The sequence below is a fragment of the Oncorhynchus clarkii genome, chromosome 4, assembly GCF_045791955.1.
Source record: "Oncorhynchus clarkii lewisi isolate Uvic-CL-2024 chromosome 4, UVic_Ocla_1.0, whole genome shotgun sequence".
Classification (NCBI taxonomy): Eukaryota; Metazoa; Chordata; class Actinopteri; order Salmoniformes; family Salmonidae; genus Oncorhynchus; species Oncorhynchus clarkii.
This window is the reverse complement of record NC_092150.1, coordinates 41,397,715-41,418,115: the sequence shown is the minus strand read 5'-3', so window position 1 is coordinate 41,418,115 and position 20,401 is coordinate 41,397,715. Positions and strand designations below refer to the sequence as shown.

Genomic DNA, 20,401 nt, shown 5'->3' with positions numbered 1-20,401 from the left:
ATTGGACACATCCATAACAGTGAGCTAATGAGGCGAGATTTCGCCTGGCATAGAGAATGTGCTCTCTCATCAGGACACTGTTGTTCAGAGGAGCTAGCCAACAACACATCTGACACAATATTTTCAAACTGAAGCTGGAAAGACTGCTAACCAGCTGCACTTCATTTCATTTGACCTTTTTTCAATTGACATTTCTTTGTATATATCCATAAAAATGGTGCCAGCTGATTCATGATTCATGACTGTGTTTGTCTAACAACAAGTTCCATACTATGGGACAGCAGGAGATTGAATATGAATATTGAAACAATGTTGCAAATGTCGGAGAGACAGACAGCAAGGTTTATACAAATATCCGCTTTTGAAAACTAAATGTTGGTCTAAATGTGAGATAATGTCTAGATGCTTTTTATTGTGGAGATCAAGTTTATAAATTGCCTGGCTGGGTTGATGAGACAGTGGATTGAGCAGTCAGATGGAACAGAGTAAATAGGCATTTTAACGTCATAGATTTAGCCGGTGTTAACTTGTGGAATAGACACCGGCTGGAATGCGGTTTTAACCAATCAACATTCAGCATTAGACCCACCCGTATAATGGAGTGTATCGACTGCATGTATCTTTTCATCTTCTTTCCTGTGTCATCTATGAAAATGGACAGATAGGTGAATCTGTTTTTATACGAAAAACCAAGTCTGGTTGATGTAGAATTGATTATATACTACTGATTGTGTATAAACTATCTTTCTGATCATGTATAGACTAACACCATTCTATCTTTCCCCCATGTACCTCTGAGGTGACTGCCTATTGCGGCAAGTAGTACTGATGGTTTCATACTACCAGTGTACTTTCTAACTCTTCTTCTCTCCTCTCTGTGTCTAGGCTCACGAGCGCTCTGAGAGTGTGGAAGTCACATTTGTGACCCAGCTGGTGAGGAAGCTGATGATCGTCATCGCTCGACCAGCACGCCTGCTGGAATGTCTGGTAAGAGGAACGAGAGGGGGGAGACTGGGAATTATCGGAGGTGTTTTCCCAACAATGCTTCCTTCAAATGAATGAACATCTCACACCTAAGTGCTTACCGGAGGGAGATAGACGATGAATGTCTATGTCTCGGTTTTTAAGATGACACGAAAAATAAATTTTCTTATTTTTCTCATAAATGGGTTCCTATTTGCAAAAGACAGTCATTTTCTCCCTATAGTTAATAAGCCACCTAGCCATTTACTCCTAATCGTGTGGCAACTCAACCATTATTATTATTGTCATCTGTCCTCAGAGGCAGATGCACTGCACGTGCAACAGCCTACAGCACATACTTTATGTATCACCCATAGGAGCTCCCTCCCATCCATCCAGCCACCCAGCTCCATTTCTCAAGCAGCCCAAGCATGCGGCTGCTCTCTGCCCAGCTAGGGAGAGGGCAGTGGGGTGGCCTATCCGGTGCTTCATCACCCCCTCCTCCTCCTCCATGGCTAAGCAGCTGGAACCATCCCTCCACCTCATCACTCTCTCTGGAGCTGGGAGGTAGAGAGGGAATGACAGAAATGGGGGTGGAGAGAGGGAGAGGCTGCCACGTTGCTCACGTCTGTATTTTTGACTAATCACATGCAGCCGATCCTGTGACAACACACAAGATGGGTTTTTACAAATGGACATACACACAGCTTGGAGAGAGGTGGTGGTGGGGGTACACTGGGTGGTAGAATACATATCGGCAAGTCCAGATCGGAGGAGTCTGCAGTCACATGCGGTGTCCCACAGGGGTCAGTGCTGGGGCCTATCCTGTTTTTAATTTACATGCTCCCTCTGCTAAATCCTCCAAGATTACAACATCAACTTCCACTGCTACGCTAACGATACCCAGGTCTACATTAACACAAAACTGGACTCCATCTCTGCCCTAGCAAAACTCAGCAGCTCCCTAAAGGACATCAGGGCATAGATGAATGAGATTTTCCTCCAGTTGAACAGTAGCAATACTGAGGCTATGCTTATTGGGAAAACCAAGCAGGTCACCAGTGCTGGAAACCTTTGCCTCCCAGCCAAATCGCTACAGAGGCTCCGACTAATCCAGAACAGTGCTGCCAGGGTCCTGACCAGGACCAAGAAGTCTGACCACATCACCCTGATCCTGGCTCAACTCCACTGGCTACCGGTCAACTACAGGATCGACCTAAAAATTACAATGCTTTTATTTAAAGCCTTGAATGGAATGAGCCTCTCCTACATCAGCCACCTCACACTCTCCTCTCCAGCCACTCCCTACTGAAACACGTCTCCGAACTATCGGGGACCGACCCTTCTGCTACCTAACCCCTCGCCTATGGAATGCTCTCCCTGACCATCTGAGATCTAGTCTGGTACCGGTCTTTTTAGCTAACATTCCATTCCTTTCCACTCCATGACATTGCCAAAGAGACTGCCTTTCGGCAATCTCAACATTCAATATACAGCTGGATTTACGGTGGAGTTGCTCATCAGTTGTTGGAAATAGCATTAATATTTTCCATGACAACATGGCGAGCCTCTAAAATATAATTAAATTATAACAAAGTAAAAAATAAAAAAAACATTTAGCTGTTAGCTAGGCAAGTTGTTGTATTTTGAGGCTTAAAATCAAAGCAAAGAGGTTTTGTGGTTAGAATTGCAGTAGCTCTGTATTTAGTTTGAGAATTTAGATGTGCGCTAGCAGCTTTGGACAGATTGGTTTTGTCTGGACAAACAAAACACTTTGCTTAGCAACCGCATACCAACGTGTTCTGTGGAGAGAAAAAAGTTATGGAATTCCAATATTTGGATAATCGCTGTGATTGGAGGATAGCTGTGAGGGTTATCGAATCAGGATCAACTCCTCTGTAGCTCATTGATGATAGAATGTTCACATTTGAAGATGACAGAAAGGCCAGTCTCTTTGGCAATTACAAGGAGTGGAATATTCGCTAGAGACTTGTGCTCAGGCTATCTGAGAGCCGCTCCATCACTCAGAGCTTTTAAAATGGGCCTTAAAACCCACTTCTACAGACTATTCTTTTTCAGTCCTAGTCCCAATATAAAATGTATTTAGCACCTTGCCCAATATTGCTAATTTACATGCTTTGATTCAAAATGTATGTTGTTTTTTATTGTATATATATATATTTTTTCCTCAGTGAAGCTTTGAGATAACTCTGTAAGGAAAAGTGCTATACAATTACATGTATTATTATTATTAGAAAGTCTTTGTCAGATGACAAGGAAATAAAGGAGTGTTCACATACTATACAGTACAGTGCTGTTGTGGATTCTTTTGCAGTACATTCTCATTACCTCCTGTTGATTATGCGCTCATGATTTGTGCTGTGGTTGAGCCAGTGAGCCACAACAAACAAACAAACAAACAAACAAACAAACAAACACACACATCCCAACCTGTATTGCATTGGCTGCATGACTTTGGCAGATTACAACACCTTCTTCTCTAATCCACCCTCTCCTTTCCCTCCCTCTCCCCTCCCCCTTCGGTCTCTCCCTGGTGTACAGGAGTTTGACCCGGAGGAGTTCTACCACCTGTTGGAGGCAGCAGAGGGCCATGCCAAGGAGGGCCAGGGCATCAAGTCAGACATCCCCCGCTACATCATCAGCCAGCTGGGTCTCACCAGAGATCCCCTGGAGGAGATGGCCCAGCTGAGCAGCTACGACAGTGGGAACCCAGACACGCCAGAGACAGACGACTCTGTGGATAGTCGAGGGGCCACGGTACCTGTTGTAGCTCCCCCTAAAACCAAGGCCCCACGGGAGGAGGACTTTGAGAACATCAAGCTCATTAGCAACGGGGCTTACGGGTAAAGGCAGACAGCCAGAGGCAGGCTTGTACCTTTATAAGACAGTAGATTAAGACTGAAGCGTCCCCATGGGTGTGTTAGCCCATGACAATGACGATAATGATCATGATACCCTTTAATTATTTATCTTCTCTTCTCTATCTCTCTCTCACCCCTCTCTCTCCATTTCTCTAACCCCTGTTTCTCCCTCTCTCTCTCTCTCTCTCTCTCTCTCTCTCTCTTTCGTGCTCTCTCTCTCCCTCCCCCCTCTCTCCCTCTTCTTCCCTCCCCCTCCCCCCTCCCCCCTCCTCTCTCCCACAACCATTTCTCTCTGCAGTGCTGTGTTTCTGGTGCGTCACAAGGAGACGCGTCAGCGTTTTGCCATGAAGAAGATCAACAAGCAGAACCTAATCCTAAGGAACCAGATCCAGCAGGCCTTTGTAGAGAGAGACATCCTGACCTTTGCTGAGAACCCCTTTGTGGTCTCCATGTTCTGCTCCTTCGAGACACGCAGACACCTCTGTATGGTCATGGAGTATGTGGAGGGTAAGGGCTGATCATACGGCTCATTTAAACACACAAGCAATAAACAAACAACAATGGACACCTCTGTACGGTCATGGAGTATGTCGAAAGTAACAGCTGATCATACACACAGTTGACATACATCAGGGCTGGCCAACCCTTTCCCTCGAGAGCTACTAGTTATGCAGGCTTTTGCTCCAAACACACCTGATCCAGCTGATCAAGGCCCTGATGAGCAGCTAATTAGTAGAATCAGGAAGCGGTCCCCTTCTTCCTTACACATTGTGTACACACTGCCACCGTTTCTTCCAACCGCATGCTTGTGAGTGGGGGTGCATGTGTACTGACTGTCGTTGCCTCTGCCCTCCCCAGGTGGTGACTGTGCCACCCTGCTGAAGAACATTGGGGCTCTGCCTGTGGACATGGCACGCATGTACTTCGCTGAGACCGTGCTGGCACTGGAGTACCTCCACAACTATGGCATCGTACACAGAGACCTCAAACCGGACAAGTAACACACACACAAGAAGGCTGTATCTGTCTTGCAACTTCATTCTGATACTTAATGGGCTTCAGCAATTCACCCGCTGTAAGCGCTATTCACCATCTCACAATGCTTCCATCTCTCTCTCTCTCTCTCTTTCTCTTTCCTTCCCTACTTCCTTCCTGCAGTCTTCTGATCACTTCGATGGGCCACATCAAGCTGACAGACTTTGGCCTGTCTAAGATCGGTCTGATGAGCCTCACCACTAACCTGTATGAAGGACACATAGAGAAGGATACCAGGGAGTTCCTGGATAAACAGGTACAGAGAGAGACACCTCTGGCGCCCCAACACATAACACCCTAACTCTGCCACTGGTCACTCAATCTTCCTTTATGTATAACAATGTGTATGACAGAAGTGTATGACGATGTGTACAGGTATGAGTACAGGTATGGTCACATGCACATGTTTAGTAGATGTTATTGCTGGTGTAGCAAAATGCTTGTGTTTCAAGTGCCAACAGTGCAGTAATATCTAACAAGTAGTATCAAATAATTTCACAACAATACACGCAAATCTAAAGTAAAGGAATGGAATTAAGAATATATAAATATTTGGACGAGCAATGTCAAAGCGGCATAGACTAATATACAGTAGAATATAATAGAATGCAGTATTATTTTATTTTTTTTTTTTTTATTTTACCTTTATTTAACCAGGCAAGTCAGTTAAGAACAAATTCTTATTTTCAATGACGGCCTGGGAACAGTGGGTTAACTGCCTGTTCAGGGGCAGAACGACAGATTTGTACCTTGTCAGCTCGGGGGTTTGAACTCGCAACCTTCCGGTTACTAGTCCAACGCTCTAACCACTAGGCTACCCTGCCGCCCCACAGAGTATAAACATATGAGATGAGCAATGCAAAATATGTAAACGTTATTAAAGTGACTAGTGTTTCATTATTAAAGTGGCCAGTGATTTCAAGTCGATGTATATAAAGCAGCAGCCTCCAAGGCACGCGTGCTGTTTTCAGTTCTCTCCTTGCCTACACTTGACCCTTCCCCCCTGTGTGTGTGTTACCAGGTGTGTGGTACACCCGAGTACATAGCCCCAGAGGTGATCCTGAGACAGGGCTATGGGAAGCCAGTAGACTGGTGGGCCATGGGGGTCATCCTCTATGAGTTCCTGGTGGGCTGTGCTCCTTTCTTTGGAGACACGCCAGAGGAGCTCTTTGGACAGGTCATCAGTGGTGAGCACCAGAGATAACAGGAGCCCATTAAACACAGGAGTCTGCATTTCTAACGGAGAAAAAAAGGACAGAAAAAAAAGAGAAAAGTGATTGCTGTGTTTTCTGGACAGATGTGGGGAAAAATGCATCTGACTACAGTTTCTGCTCTCCGTCTCTGTAGATGAGATCATATGGCCAGAGGAGGAGGAGGCTCTTCCTAACGATGCCCAGGACCTCATCTGTAAACTCCTCAGACAGAACCCTCTGGAGAGGCTGGGTACAGGCAGTGCATTCGAGGTGAAGCAACACCGGTTCTTCTATGACCTGGACTGGAACAGTCTGCTGAGACAGAAGGCAGAGTTCATTCCTCAGCTGGAGTCAGAGGAAGACACCAGCTACTTTGACAGTAAGTCACACCTATTCTACATGATATACAGTGCATTTGGAAAGTATTCAGACCCCTTCCCCTTTTCCACATTTTGTTACTTTACAGCCTTATTTTCTGAAATGGATTAAATTAATGTAATGTTTTTGAAAAACTTGACAAAATTTTAGAATAAGGCTGTGACGTAACAAAAATGTGGAAAAAGTCAATGGGTCTGAATACTTTCCAAAGGCACTGTAGACGTACCTATACTAACACCCTGAACCTACCCTGCTATTCCTTTACTCACACTCCATAGTCATTGAAATAATAGAATACCGTTTAAACAGTCGCTATACTTCAACATAGAGCTTACCCTTCATAACTGCTCTACACACGCTTATTCTATCTTCCAGTCTCCGGGTACTGTGTCATGAAAATGACTTTGTCATGTAACTTAATCTTGTTTTCCTCTTCTTATTCTCTCTCTCTCTCTCTCTCTCTCTCTCTCTCTCTCTCTCTCTCTCTCTCTCTCTCTCTCTCTCTCTCTCTCTCTCTCTCTCTCTCTCTCTCTCTCTCTCTCTCTCTCTCTCTCTCTCTCTCTCCAGCCCGTTCAGACAGGTACCACCACATGGACTCTGAAGATGAGGATGACACTAACGATGACGATCACGTAGAGATGCGCCAGTTCTCCTCCTGCTCGCCCCGCTTCAGCAAGGTAAACCACGCTCGCACATACACATACAAACATTCACACACAACTGCCACTGCTGCAAATGTAATCACTCTGTGTACTCGATGTAATTAAAACTGTGTAGGTGTACAGCAGTATGGAGCGTCTCTCCCTCCATGAGGAGAAGCGGGCCCCCCCACCCACCAAGCGCAGCCTCAGTGAGGAGGGAGGAGAGCGCATCGACAGCCTCAGTGGGCTCAAGTCCAGAGACCGCTCCTGGCTGGTGGGGTCACCTGAGATGTGAGTATAGGGGCTCTTCTGAGGCCAGCAAACCAAAGCCTAATTTACTATCGTTTATACTAATTATTTAAGTCTTCCACTGTAGGAGGTGTCTGTGTCTTGCATCAAATTAAATCCAATTGTATAAGTCACATGCACCGAATACAACAGGTGTCGACCTTACAGTGAAATGCTTACTTACAAGCCCCTAACCAACAATGCAGTTTAAAAAATATGAGTAAGAGTGAGAAATATCACCAACAACAGAACTGTAGCCTTATAGATTCTAAATCCCTAGCACTTTACTTAGTTAGGGTAGTTGACACAACCTTTTGATTAACATTATATTCGATAAACTTAGTTGTTCTGCATTTGTAACATCCCTCTCCTGTGTCTCCCTCCCACAGCCTGCGTAAGCGTCTGTCCGTCTCGGAGTCGTCCCACACTGAGAGTGACTCCAGCCCTCCTCTGGCGGTGCGTAGACGCTGCTGCTCCGCCATCATCGAGATGCCACGCTTCGCCATCTCCTCGGAGGAGGAAGGAGGGTTTGCCCCCAGTCGTAAGAGCCCCAGCCTGCTCAGCCAGACCCCCGGGGGAGTCAGGGGACCCCGCAGTGAGGAGCTGCCCCTCTCCATCCCAGAGCTCCCAATAGAGAGAGAGCTGAAACTGGTCGAGTCCCCCACCACACCTGGGTCCATCACCAGCCAGCTCAGCAGAGCCACACTCACACGTCAGTACTGGCTAAACAATATACTTACTCTATAGATGGCATTTGGAAAGTTTGAGGTGAGGGAGAAAGTGTGGTGCAACAAATCAATCATGTTAGCATTGTTAAGTATCTTGCTATAGTAGCTGGATCGAATTAACGTTATTCGTTAGCTAGCCAGAGAAATGTTGGGCAACATTAGCCAACTTAGCTGATCAAATAATTGAGTTTATTGTTTGAAAATTAGCTGGCTAATAAAGTCAGACAGCTAGCTAGCTAACGTTACAACATGAGATGAGCTAAGTGACCTTACCAATTCGCTATAGTATTAACTGGTGTACGACTCATTGCCATTCTTCAAGTTATAACGCGTGAGTTGCTTCATGGACCCTGGCAATCTGTGTGAAATGTTAACTAGTTAACAAACTAACTACTATCTGTGAACTCGTGTTTTTGCCTCTACAGTATGTGGTTCATTTTCAGAATAGGATCTACATGATTTGTGTGTAAAATAAAAAAGTGGTTAATGTGAACCTAACTCGCAGCTAAAAAAAAATGTAAGGAAAGCAATCCAATGTTATTTGTTGCCTAGACTTTACTGCAAATGACACTCAAGTCTTGAGAAAAAAACAATACACCAATATTGCAGTTAGCCATGACAGCCTTCATAATAGAATGCTTGTGACCACACACATGTTGCACTTGGAGAAAAAAAACATCTTAAAGTAGAAATAGAATGAAACAAACAGGCATTCTACTTTTGCTCTATTATATAGTGGTCATTATAGTAGACATTGATCAAGTGCACAAAGCTACATGTGTGCAAAAATAACTTTTACTGAGTAAAAAAATAAATGACCCGCCCCCCCCCTCACTCACACAAAAATGTCACTGTCAAGTTCAACACAACAAAAGCAATATCTTTGGGCTACATTGCACATTATTACATTGTACACTTTCTGCCTGTGGACATCCGTTCTACAATGTGCCAGCAGAGCATGATACACTTTGTTGGCATAACTGATCTCTTTCAGGCAGAGAGCCTGGCATACCCCTTTTTATCCACTGTGTTAAAAGAGGGGGAATGTGTGGCGTTTCTTTCCCCTCTACTGGCATCCAGTTTAAGCCAGGCCCAGCTCCAGCTACACTTGATCCCTGAATCCACTTGTCTCCTTGCCGTTCTTCAAGTTATAATGCGTTAGTTGCTTAATGGACCCTGGCAATCTGTGTGAAATGTTAACTAGTTAACGAACTAACTACTATCTGTGAACTAATGTTTTCATTTCAGAATGAGAGAATTAGGCGTGGCTTGTTAAACAAGTGGATTCAGGGATCAAGTGCCAAAAGCAAGACAGTAACCACAAGCACATATCTGGATCCACAAAGAAATTGTTAATTGGCCACAAAATCTATTTTGCAATGGACATCTCAGTCTCCGGACTTGAATCCCATTGAAAACCAGTGGTTTGAATCTATGAGGGCAGTCCATAAGCGCAGACAACGGATATCAAGGATCAGGAAGGATTCTGTATGGAGGATCCCTCCCAATGTGTTCTCTAACATTATAGAAAAAGGCTCATTGTCGTTATCCTTGAATGGTATTGAAAACAGGGGTGTACATTTTGACCCCTACCTTTTTGATAAAAAGATGATTACTTGTTAAACAGAATCTCTTTCTCTGAGCAATTGTATTAGTATAAAAGATGACAATTGTAACGGTTGTCGTTGCATGAAGGATCGGACCAAAGCGCAGGGTGGTAAGTGTTCATGATTTTTATTCACACTGAACACTAGAACAAAATAACAAAGTGAGAAATTAAACCGAAACAGTCCTGTCAGGTGCTGAACACTAAACAGAAAACATTTTTTCCCTACTAGCACTGACTTTGCTGATGGCTACTCTATTGAGGAAAAATGTACTTCCTACGACTGTGATGTGTGTGGTTGGCTTAACCAAGCTGTCTTAAGATGAATGCACTGTAAGTCGTTCTGGATAAGAGCATCTGATAAATGATTCAAATGTCAATGTTTTGGTTGTGTTTTGGATTATATTTTTTCACAATAGAAACTGAATGGTGAATAATAAATTGTGCCATTTTGGAGTCACTTTTATTGTAATTAAGAATAGAAGATGTTTCTGAACACTTCTACATTTGCCATTTTAGTCATTCAGCAGATGCTCTTATCCAGGGCGACTACATTTAGTGCATTCATCTTTTTATGGGAAGGGGGAGATAAGACAGATGTCTTATTTAAAATTCTTATTTAAGATGCTCTTCTACAATCATGTGGATGCTACCATGATTATGGATAATCACGAATGAGTCGTGAATCATGACGAATGAGTATTACAGAGGCACAAAGGTCATGCCCCCCCAAAACATTTTTAGTTTGTATACTCTCAACTGCATCTCACTTATCATTATTCATGATTCATTCATGATTTTTTTTAAAAGCATGGCATTATCAGGATTCATTCAGAAGTGTTCCGAAACATCTTATCTACTCACTTAAGCCCTATTCACACAGGTTATATCATTATTAACCGGGCATGTCTGTTTCTCCAGAGGATGATTCGGACAGGATTCGTTTTACCAAACTGCCCCCGTCTAATTTTTTGTATCTTCTCATTCAAAATGTACCCTTATTGCCACACCCGCAGTAACATCTGCTAAATATGTGCATGTGATCAATAAAGTTTGATTTGATTTGGAGTCTGTTCTAGGCTTGAAGACATTTCAACTTGTGGCCTAATATTGTCAATAAGAACCATTCATTCATTCATTCACTGGCGTATTTTTTTGAATTGATCAATTCATTGGCACAATATCAGCCACTTAACCTTTTAAAAGAGAAATGTGCACTGAGAAAGTTGACAGATCATTCATCTGTAGGCTATGTGCATAGCACTTTGTTTTAAGCATCATTGTTCCCGTGTTCAAATCAAATACATTTCTATTTGTCAAATGCGCCAAATACAACAGCGAAATGCTTACTTACAAGCCCTTAACCAACAATGCAGTTTTAATAAGTGTTAAGTAAAAATTAAATAACAAATAGTTGAAGAGCGGCAGTAAAATAACAGTAGCGAGGCTATATACAGGGGGTACCGGTACATAGTCAATGTGTGGGGGCACTAGTTAGTTTAGGTAATTGAAGTAATATGTACATGTAAGTAGAGTTAAAGTGACTATGCAGAGATAATAACCAGAGAGTAGCAGCAGTGTAAAAGAGGGGGTGGGGGGGGTCTGGGGGGGGGCATTGCAAATAGTCTGGGTAGCCATTCGATTGGCTGTTCAGGAGTCTTATGGCTTGGGGGTAGAAGCCTGGTATAGAGGTCCTGGAAGGCGGGAAGCTTGGTACCAGTGATTTACTGGGCCGTACGCACTACCCTCTATAGTGCCTTGTGGTCAGAGGCCGAGCAGTTGCCATACCAGGCAGTGATGCAACCCGTCAGGATGCTCTCGATGGTGCAGCTTTTTGAGGATCTGAGGACCCATGCCAAATCTTTTCAGTCACCTGAGGGGGAATAGGCTTTGTTGTGCCCTCTTCACGACTGTCTTGGTGTGTTTGGACCATGATAGTTTGTTGGTGATGTGAACACCAAGGAACTTGAAGCTCTCAACCTGCTCCACTACAGCCCCGTCGATAAGAATGGGGGCGTGCTCTGTCTTCATTTTCTTGTAGTCCACAGTTATCTCCTTTTGTATTGATCACATTGATCAGGTTGTTATCCTGGCACCACACGACCAGGTCTATGACCACCTCCCTATAGGCTGTCTCATCGTTGTCGGTGATCAGGATGTTGTGTCATCGGCAAACTAAATGATGCTGTTGGAATCGTGCCTGGCCATGCAGTCATGGGTGAACAGGGAGTACAGGAAGGGACTGAGCACACAACCCTGAGAGGATTTCCGTGTTGCGGATCAGCGTGGCAGATGTGTTGTTACCTACCCTTACCACCTGGGGGCGGCCCGTCAGGTAGTCCAGGATCCAGTTGCAGAGGGAGGTGTTTAGTCCCAGGGTCCATAGCTTATTTATGAGCTTTGAGGGCACTATGGTGTTGAACGCTGTGCTGTAGTCTATATATAGCATACTCACGTAGGTGTTCCTTTTGTACAGGTGGGAAAGGGCAGTGTGGAGTGCAATAGAGATTGCATCATCTGTGGATCTGTTGGGGCGGTATGCAAATTGTAGTGGGTCTAGGGTCTCTGGGATAATGGTGTTGATGTGAGCTATGACCTGCCTTTCAAAGCACTTCATGGCTGCAGATGTGAGTGCTACCGGTCGGTAGTCATTTAGGCAGATTACCTTAGTGTTATTGGGCACAGGGACTATGGTGGTCTGCTTGAAACATGTTGGTATTACAGACTCGGTCAGGTTGACAGGTTGAAAATGTCAGTGAAGACGCTTGCCAGTTAGTCAGCACATGCTCGGAGTGCACGTCCTGGTAATCTGTCTGGCCACGCGGCCTTGTGAATGTTGACCTGTTTAAAGGTCTTACTCACATCGGCTATGGAGAGTGTGATCACACAGTAGTCGGGAACAGCTGATGCTCTCATGTGTGCTTCAGTGTTGCTTGCCTCGAAGCGAACATAGAAGTTATTTAGCTCATCTGGTAGGCTTGCGGCTCTTCTTCCCTTTCCTGTCGTCTGTAATAGTTTGCAAGTCCTACCACATCCGACGAGCGTCGGAGCCGGTGTAGTACGATTCAATCTTAGCCCTGTATTGACACTTTGCCTGTTTGGTTTGTCGGAGAGCATAGGGTGGATTTCTTATAAGCGTCCAGATTAGAGTCCCGCTCCTTGAAAGCGTCAGCTCTACCCTTTAGCTCAGTGCGGATGTTGCCTCTAATCCATGGCTTCTGGTTGGGGTATGTACGTACGGTCACTGTGGGGATGAGGTCATCGATGCACTTATTCATGAAGCCAGTGACTGATGTGGTGTACTCCTCAATGCGATCAGAAGAATCCCGGAACATATTCCAGTCTGTGCTAGCAAAACAGTCCGGTAGTTTAGCATCTGCGTAATCTGACCACTTCCTTATTGACCGAGTCACTGGTGCTCCCTGATTTCGTTTTTGCTTGTAATCAGGAATCAGGAAGATATAATTATGGTCAGATTTGCCAAATGGAGGGCAAGGGAGAGCTTTGTACTGTGTGTACTGTGTGTGGAGTAAAGGTGGTCTAGAGTTTTTTTCCCCTCTGGTTGCACATTTAACATGCTGGTAAAAATGTTCTTCCCCAAACTGTGTCCAGCACCTGTTAAACACTGTAATACCCCTCAAAACACAGCAATGTCAGTTCTCACTGGATCAGTATTATCAGAGGACCTTGGAGTTTGCCAAAAAACAGTAGGTTATTCTGGCTGGAATTATTACTCTCCCGCCATGTGAAAATGACTGACATGACAGATTCTCACGTGACTAAAATTACAGATGTGGTGTTTTGTGCTCATGCACCTAATTACTCTACCCGACCTCCCCCAGTAAAACGTATCCCGTTCAAATGAAGCTTTAGAAATAAAATTACTCCAGTCATTATTCAGTTACTATTTGGCAAAATACACTGAGTGTACAAAACATTAGGAACACTTTCCATGACTTAGACTGACCAGGTGAATCCAGGTGAAAGATATGATCCCTTATTGTTGTCACTTGTTAAATCCACTTCAATCAGTGTAGATGAAGGGGAGGAGACAAGTTAAATAAGGATTTTTAAGCATAGAAACAATTGAGATATGGATTGTGTCTGTGTGCCATCCAGCGGGTGAATGGAAAAGACAAAATATGTACGTACCTTTGAACGGGGTATGGTAGTAGATGCCAGGTGTATTGTTTTGAGTGTGTAAAGAACTGCTGGATTTTCCCCGTTCAACAGTTTCCCATGTGTATCACGAATGGTTCACCACCCAAAGGACATCCAGCCAACTTGACACAACCGTGGGAAGCATTGGAGTCAACATGGGACAGCATCCCTGTGGAAGGCTTTCGACACCTTGTACAGTCCATTCCCCGATGAACAGAGGCTGTTCTGAAGGCAAAAGGGGGTGCAACTCAATATTAGGAAGGTGTTTCTAATGTTTTGTACACTCAGTGTAACCAAAAACAAACTGCCATCCCAATGAGTTGCAAGGCATAATGGACCACTAGTTAGAATATATTTTATTTAGCAGATTATTTCATCCAAAGCAACTGACAGGCATGCCTGCATACATTTGACATGTGTGTGGTTCCAGGAATCAAACCCACATTCCTGGCATTGCAAGTGCCATGCGTTACCAACTGAGCCACACAGGGCCACAAATAAAAAAGTGGCATTCTGAACTGTCACCTCAGGAAACATTTGATCTCAAATCCAAAATGCTGAGGTATGGAGCCACATTTTTGCTTCACTGTCCAAATAAATATACTCTGCAATAGATTTACATATTGAACACTGATTTATAGGTGCACTTCTATTTTTTGTTGTTGCTATATACCAGGTACTCTATTTTCTCTATATTTACCTCTCTATTCTTCTCCGCCCTTCCTCCCCCCTCTCTCTCCATAGTGGGTAGTTCAGGAGATATGTGGGAGCGTGGTACAGTGTCGGGAGCAGACAGCTCTACCTCTACCCCTAAGGCCATCAGTGACCTGGCAGTTCGGAGGGCCCGCCACAGACTGTTGTCTGGAGACACGGACAAACACACCCAGTCCAGACCCCTCAACAAGGTCATCAAGTCTGCCTCCGCAACTACGCTCTCACTCATGATCCCTCCAGGTACACATGGGGGTGTGTGTGGGGAGGGATAATTAGTGTGTGTGTGGTGTGGGCACGTGTGTGTGTGGTGTGGGTACTTTTTTTCGTGTGAGTGTTTCTGTTTGCATTTCTTTCTGTTTTGAGGTTATTGGTTCTTGGCCTTAGCATTCAAAACTTGAGGTAAAACTGTTGGTAATATAATACAGGTGTGTATGTATATACTCTATTTACTACTGGTCTGCTCTCCCTATCAAATCTCCTCTCCCCTCTCATTAGACCACCATGGAGCCTCCCCATTGGCCAGCCCCATGTCACCCCACTCCCTCTCCTCCAATCCCTCATCCAGAGACTCCTCCCCCAGTAGAGACCTTTCGCCGGCCGTAGTCAATATCAAACCCCCCATCATCATCCACCGGGCGGGCAAGAAGTACGGCTTCACCCTCCGGGCCATCAGGGTGTACATGGGAGACACGGATATCTACACCGTACATCACATAGTCTGGGTGAGTAGTAGGCCCAAACAACACTGGCTGCTTTACGCTTATTGCCTTAAACTAAAAGAGATTTTACACTACTGGTTATCCGGTTCTTCATCCGATTCAAAGACAGAGTTACCAGTGAGTTGCCAGTGATATGTTGTATATTTTCAATCTCTCTGCCTCTCTCTCTCTCCATTTTTCTCTCCCTCCATCTCTCTCCCTCTCCCTCTCTGTCTCTCTCAGCATGTGGAGGAGGGTGGTCCTGCCCATGATGCAGGGCTGAGAGAAGGAGACCTCATCACTCATGTGAACGGGGAGGCTGTCCACGGCCTGGTCCACACTGAGGTGGTGGAGCTCATCCTCAAGGTACACACACACACACACACACACACACACATACACACACACACACACACACACACACACACACACACACACACACACACACACACACACACACACACACACACACACACACACACACACACACACACACACACACACTCTAGCTCCTGTCTTATACGTGTTGTGTCTTACCCTCAGAGTGGTGGTAAGGTGTCCGTCTCAGCCACGCCCTTTGAGAACACCTCCATCAAGGTAGGCCCCGCCCGCAAGACCAGCTCCAAATCCAAGATGGCGCGTCGCAACAAAAAGACCAAGACCAAAGATGGAGGCCAGGAAAGGTTGGTCTCTTAGCTGAGTGATCTCACACACTTCCCATGCACCGTTCATCTCAGAAGTCAAGGTAGACGGAACATAAATTCTGTTAAATGGATTGTTTGTTTGTGTCTTTTAAACTCTTCAGCTGTGTGCGTGTGTGTTTCCATTAGCAGCGGCAAGAAGAGGAACTCTCTGTTCAGGAAGATCACCAAGCAGGCGTCTCTGCTCCACACCAGCCGTAGTCTATCCTCTCTCAACCGCTCCCTGTCTTCTGGAGAGAGTGGACCAGGGTCCCCCACACACCTGTCCCCCAGGTCACCTACACCTGGCTACCGCTCCACGCCTGACTCTGCACACTCTGGTAAGATACACACACACACGGGGCCATAAACACAAACCTTGCACAAGGTCTTGAAAAGGTCATAAAAGGTGATGATTATAAATGTGTAAAGGTCTGACTGTGTGTGTTGTGTTTTCTCAGTAGGGGGAAACTCGTCTCAGAGCAGCTCTCCCAGCTCCAGTGTTCCAAACTCCCCAGCCAGCTCCGGTCACATCCGGCCCAGCTCCCTCCATGGCCTCGCCCCCAAGCTCCAGCGCCAGTACCGTTCCCCTCGACGCAAGTCAGCCGGCAACATCCCTCTATCCCCCCTGGCCCGCACCCCCTCCCCCACCCTGCAGAGCACCTCCCCCCAACGTTCTCCCTCCCCCCTGCCCAGCCATGCTGTGGGCTCCTCCTCTATGGGCCAGTCTTTCCCTGTGAAACTCCACTCCTCCCCTCCTCTGGTCAGGCATATCTCCAGGCCCAAGAGCACTGAACCCCCCCGCTCCCCACTCCTCAAACGAGTACAATCCACCGAGAAGCTAGCCTCCTCCCTCTCCTCCTCCTCCTCCTCCTCTCCCTCTGTGTCGGGGGCCGGAGGTGACAAGAAGCTGCCTGTAGCGGTGACAGGACGTAAACACAGCCTGGACATCTCCCACCAGGAGTTTAAGAAGGAGATGCTTCAGAGAGACCCCAGTCTGCAGAGCCTGCAGGAGTCCGCTGGGGAGAGAGAGGGGGTGCTGGGGGTGGGGACAGGGGTGGGGGGTCGCGGGGGCCCCGTGGAGAAGGGCAGCCTGCAGAAACACTCCTCCTCCAGCAGGAAGCTGGGGCGTCAGGAGGGGGACGTCGGACCGGCAGCCGGGTCCCTGGGGCTGGCCCCCGGGAAGAGCAAGCTGAAGGACAAGCTGTCAGCCATTAGACAGGACCGGGCTGAGAGGAGGGAGTCACTGCAGAAGCAGGATGCTATCCACGAGGTGGACTCTTCAGAGGACGAGACAGACGAGGGGTCGGAGGACAGCCAGGACGGGAGGGGCAGGAACACCTGTACTTTCACCCCCCCGCTGCTCCGCCCCACCTCCGTCATGGCCACCGCCCCCCGCACGGGACCCGGGGGCACCCTCCCCTCCCTGTGTCTGTCCCCCTCCTCCACCCTGCTGCCCAGCAGAGCCACCATACCCTCCACAATCCCCGAACACAAGCCCACTCAGAGTGCTCCTTCGCTGGGAGGGAAAGACAGCGGCTCAGCCTCCTCAGATGACTGTGGGAGGAGAGAGGGGAAGGCTCCAGACGCCAGCTCCAAGTTCGCCCAGAGCCCCCTGTCCAGCACCTTCGCCACACCCGGCAGTGCTTTCATCTCCATCAGTAAGGACACCTTCCTGAAGCCTGCTGCTCCATCTTCACATCAGGAATGGAGGAGCCCCAAGCTACCTGAGCCCAGAGGGAAGAGCAGTAGTCCTGGGTTATGGAGTGAGGAGAGAGACTCTGGCCTAGAGGCCCCCAGATCCAGCCCCACTGGATCCATAGATGGCAGATACATAGCCCACACACCCATCTCTTCCCCAGGCATCACCAAGGAGAAAAAGGAGGCCGACAACCGGAGGCAGGCTGCTGCGGCCGCCGCCGCTGCAGCCTACGCCACCCCAGCAGCCTACGCCACCCCAGCCTACGCCATCCCCAGCCCCCCAGCCCAAGTGTCAGGGTCAGAGAGTGGGGTGGATAAGGTTGTGTCCCAGCTAGCCACTGTGGCTAAGAGCTTCCTGGGCCCCGTCAAACTCACTATCCCTGGGGCCAAGGAGGCTTTTGAGAGGGCCAAAGACCAGAACCAGAAACCCTCCGACCCCCCTCACCCCAAGGCCACACCCGACTCACCCCTTACCACTACCACCACCACACCCCTCTCCCCCTCCCCCTTTAGACACCCTGCCCCTCAGCCACCGCCCCGCCTGTCCTCCCAGTCTCCCTCCCGGCAGCCCTCTTACAAAACTGAGCCAGCCCCCCCTCCCCCTCCACAGAGGAGGGCCTCCCCTCCTAAAGACTGTGCCCCGGGGCCCCAGGACCACCCAGAGAGGCCATTGGTGGGGTTACGAGGCAGTAGGGAGACTCCAGCCATTACAGCTGTTACTGCACCAAGGCAGGGGCCCACCAACACACCCACCCAGACCCCTACTGCAGCCTCGGAGCAGCGCAAGAGGCCAGACCCAGCTGCCCCACAGAGACCCAACCCTGCCTCCGCAGCCTCCACCCCACAGGACAAAACCAGCAGCAAGAAGACGTAGCAGAAAACAAGACTCACGAAACACCCATGACAATACAGACTGCTGTCACGAGATTTTAATCTTAAATCCACAAACAACTGCATGTTTGGAAGAGAATAATAATTTATTCAAAACTTTTTGCAACACACAAATCATTATGAGGGAGAGCAAGAGCGAGAAAGAGAGAGCGAGAGAGAGAGTGAGATTGGGGATAGATCTTTGCCCTGACTGTGTATGTCCCAGAGGCATCCAGGCTCGCCGTGCCTCTCTTGTTCTTCTTATTCTGTGTTTTATCATTCAGACATGGATTAATGTTCCTGTGAAGTCAGTCTGTGTTTGTTTCCCCCCGCAAAGAAACACAGGGGGGGGGGGGGGGGGGCTAGAAATAAACCGTGTTAGTTCACTGATCCACAGGGAAGGATTAACAAACGCCCACACTAATGGTTTTTTCTAGTATACTGCCTCGTTACCTTTCCCCTTGTAGTTCCAGTAGTCCGACGTGCGTTCTTAGCTGGCCAATAGATCAGGTCGTGCCTTATAAACAAAATGGCACCCCACCCCACCCCACCACTCCACCCTGCCTGCCTGCGTGTGTCTCCAGTCGTCCGTGACTGAAAAGGGTGTATCTCAGCAATAAAAGTAGCGTGTGCTTCGCAATCAGTGTAAAATACAGAACAGTCTGTTAATGAAACCATCTGCATTGCTCACGTTTACACACTCAGCAGTTTACAAAAAGGCAAATTACATTGTGTATTATTATTATTATTACTCCCTCGTGGCCTAACGCTGCACTCTGTCTCTCTAACAGTATAATACTGCAGGCTGGCTAGAGAACCCTCTCGTCCCTGTGTAACACACTATTAATGAAGCGGCTGTCAATGTCTCCTAAAGCGGTGTTTTTGTGTTGTATATCATAGCGCTCCACGGTAAACTCCTTCCCCATCCGCTCCACTGGCCCTTCCATGACTATAGCTGGACCCGCCAAGTGTACCCGAATAGAGCTCTATGTGGGTGTGAGCATGTGTCGTGGTGGCTAGGATACCTAGCCTAGCCATTCACCTTGTAGCTGCATGATAGCCTCACCAAATCCACACCCCCTGACTCAAGGGACATGTTTTTTAAATGATAAAGGAAAAGTAGGATGTTCATATCACAGCCTTTACATAGGATGGACTACAGGTGAGGTGGGGAGGTTCCCGGTGATCCGGTCACAGACTGCCCTGGGGACAACTGGTCGATCTGGTCCCTGGTCTGATTTGATCGCATCTTGTTTGGTCAACCACACAGACCGATGCAGTGATGAGATCAGAGTCAAGTGGTTAAAGATGAGGTACCGTCGGATCTAGTAAAAGAGATTTGGGTTTGTGTACCAGGCAGAAGCTCGATTACCCAGACTCCTCGGTAACCGAGGCAAGGAAGTCAGCTCACAGGTCTGTTTACGGGCCAGTCAAAAGTACTACAGTAGGCACACCAGCTACCTATAAACTGTATTATGACAACCAGTGGTTTTCCACATCCAAATGGACCATTATCTTTATTTCTAGCCCCTGCGCACTCTGTTTTTATCAGCCACTAAAGGTGTTGATTTGACTTTGTATCTGGACCAACTCGCTGTGTTCTCTGTGTTACGCCACTTGTCCTGTAAAGCTAGCAGACTTTACTTTCTATATGCGTGCAAGAGTATGTATTGTCGTCTGGCTGTCAGATGTATATATACGAATATTTAAAGGTCTGTTTTTGTGTGTGTTTTAGTTAGAGTAGACTTTGTTAGTTACCCCTGTTAGTACTGCCTGTCCCTGATAGGCCTGATGCTCGACTGATGTCTCAGTTGGCCTAAAGGGTCGGGACGGGCCAGTAGGGGGGTGGGCTTTGCACAACCC

The 20,401-nt window shown here is 47.0% G+C and overlaps 1 protein-coding gene across 4 annotated transcripts in view; it reads left to right on the top strand.

The window, feature by feature from the left end:
* Positions 1-18,885, top strand: part of LOC139406826 (microtubule-associated serine/threonine-protein kinase 2-like) — a 159,284-nt gene extending 140,399 nt beyond the window's left edge. For all 4 annotated transcript variants that reach the window (XM_071149891.1, XM_071149890.1, XM_071149889.1 and 1 more), the window contains 16 exons: positions 886-987; positions 3,526-3,827; positions 4,144-4,352; positions 4,704-4,842; positions 5,004-5,136; positions 5,902-6,067; positions 6,228-6,452; positions 7,019-7,128; positions 7,229-7,383; positions 7,770-8,092; positions 14,620-14,829; positions 15,085-15,311; positions 15,531-15,653; positions 15,831-15,970; positions 16,118-16,308; positions 16,429-18,885. In XM_071149891.1, the coding sequence (XP_071005992.1) occupies positions 886-987; positions 3,526-3,827; positions 4,144-4,352; positions 4,704-4,842; positions 5,004-5,136; positions 5,902-6,067; positions 6,228-6,452; positions 7,019-7,128; positions 7,229-7,383; positions 7,770-8,092; positions 14,620-14,829; positions 15,085-15,311; positions 15,531-15,653; positions 15,831-15,970; positions 16,118-16,308; positions 16,429-18,542 (4,869 nt within the window). In that variant the 3' untranslated portion in view covers positions 18,543-18,885. The remainder of the gene's footprint in view (positions 1-885; positions 988-3,525; positions 3,828-4,143; positions 4,353-4,703; positions 4,843-5,003; positions 5,137-5,901; positions 6,068-6,227; positions 6,453-7,018; positions 7,129-7,228; positions 7,384-7,769; positions 8,093-14,619; positions 14,830-15,084; positions 15,312-15,530; positions 15,654-15,830; positions 15,971-16,117; positions 16,309-16,428) is intronic.
* The last annotated feature ends 1,516 nt before the right edge of the window (positions 18,886-20,401 follow it).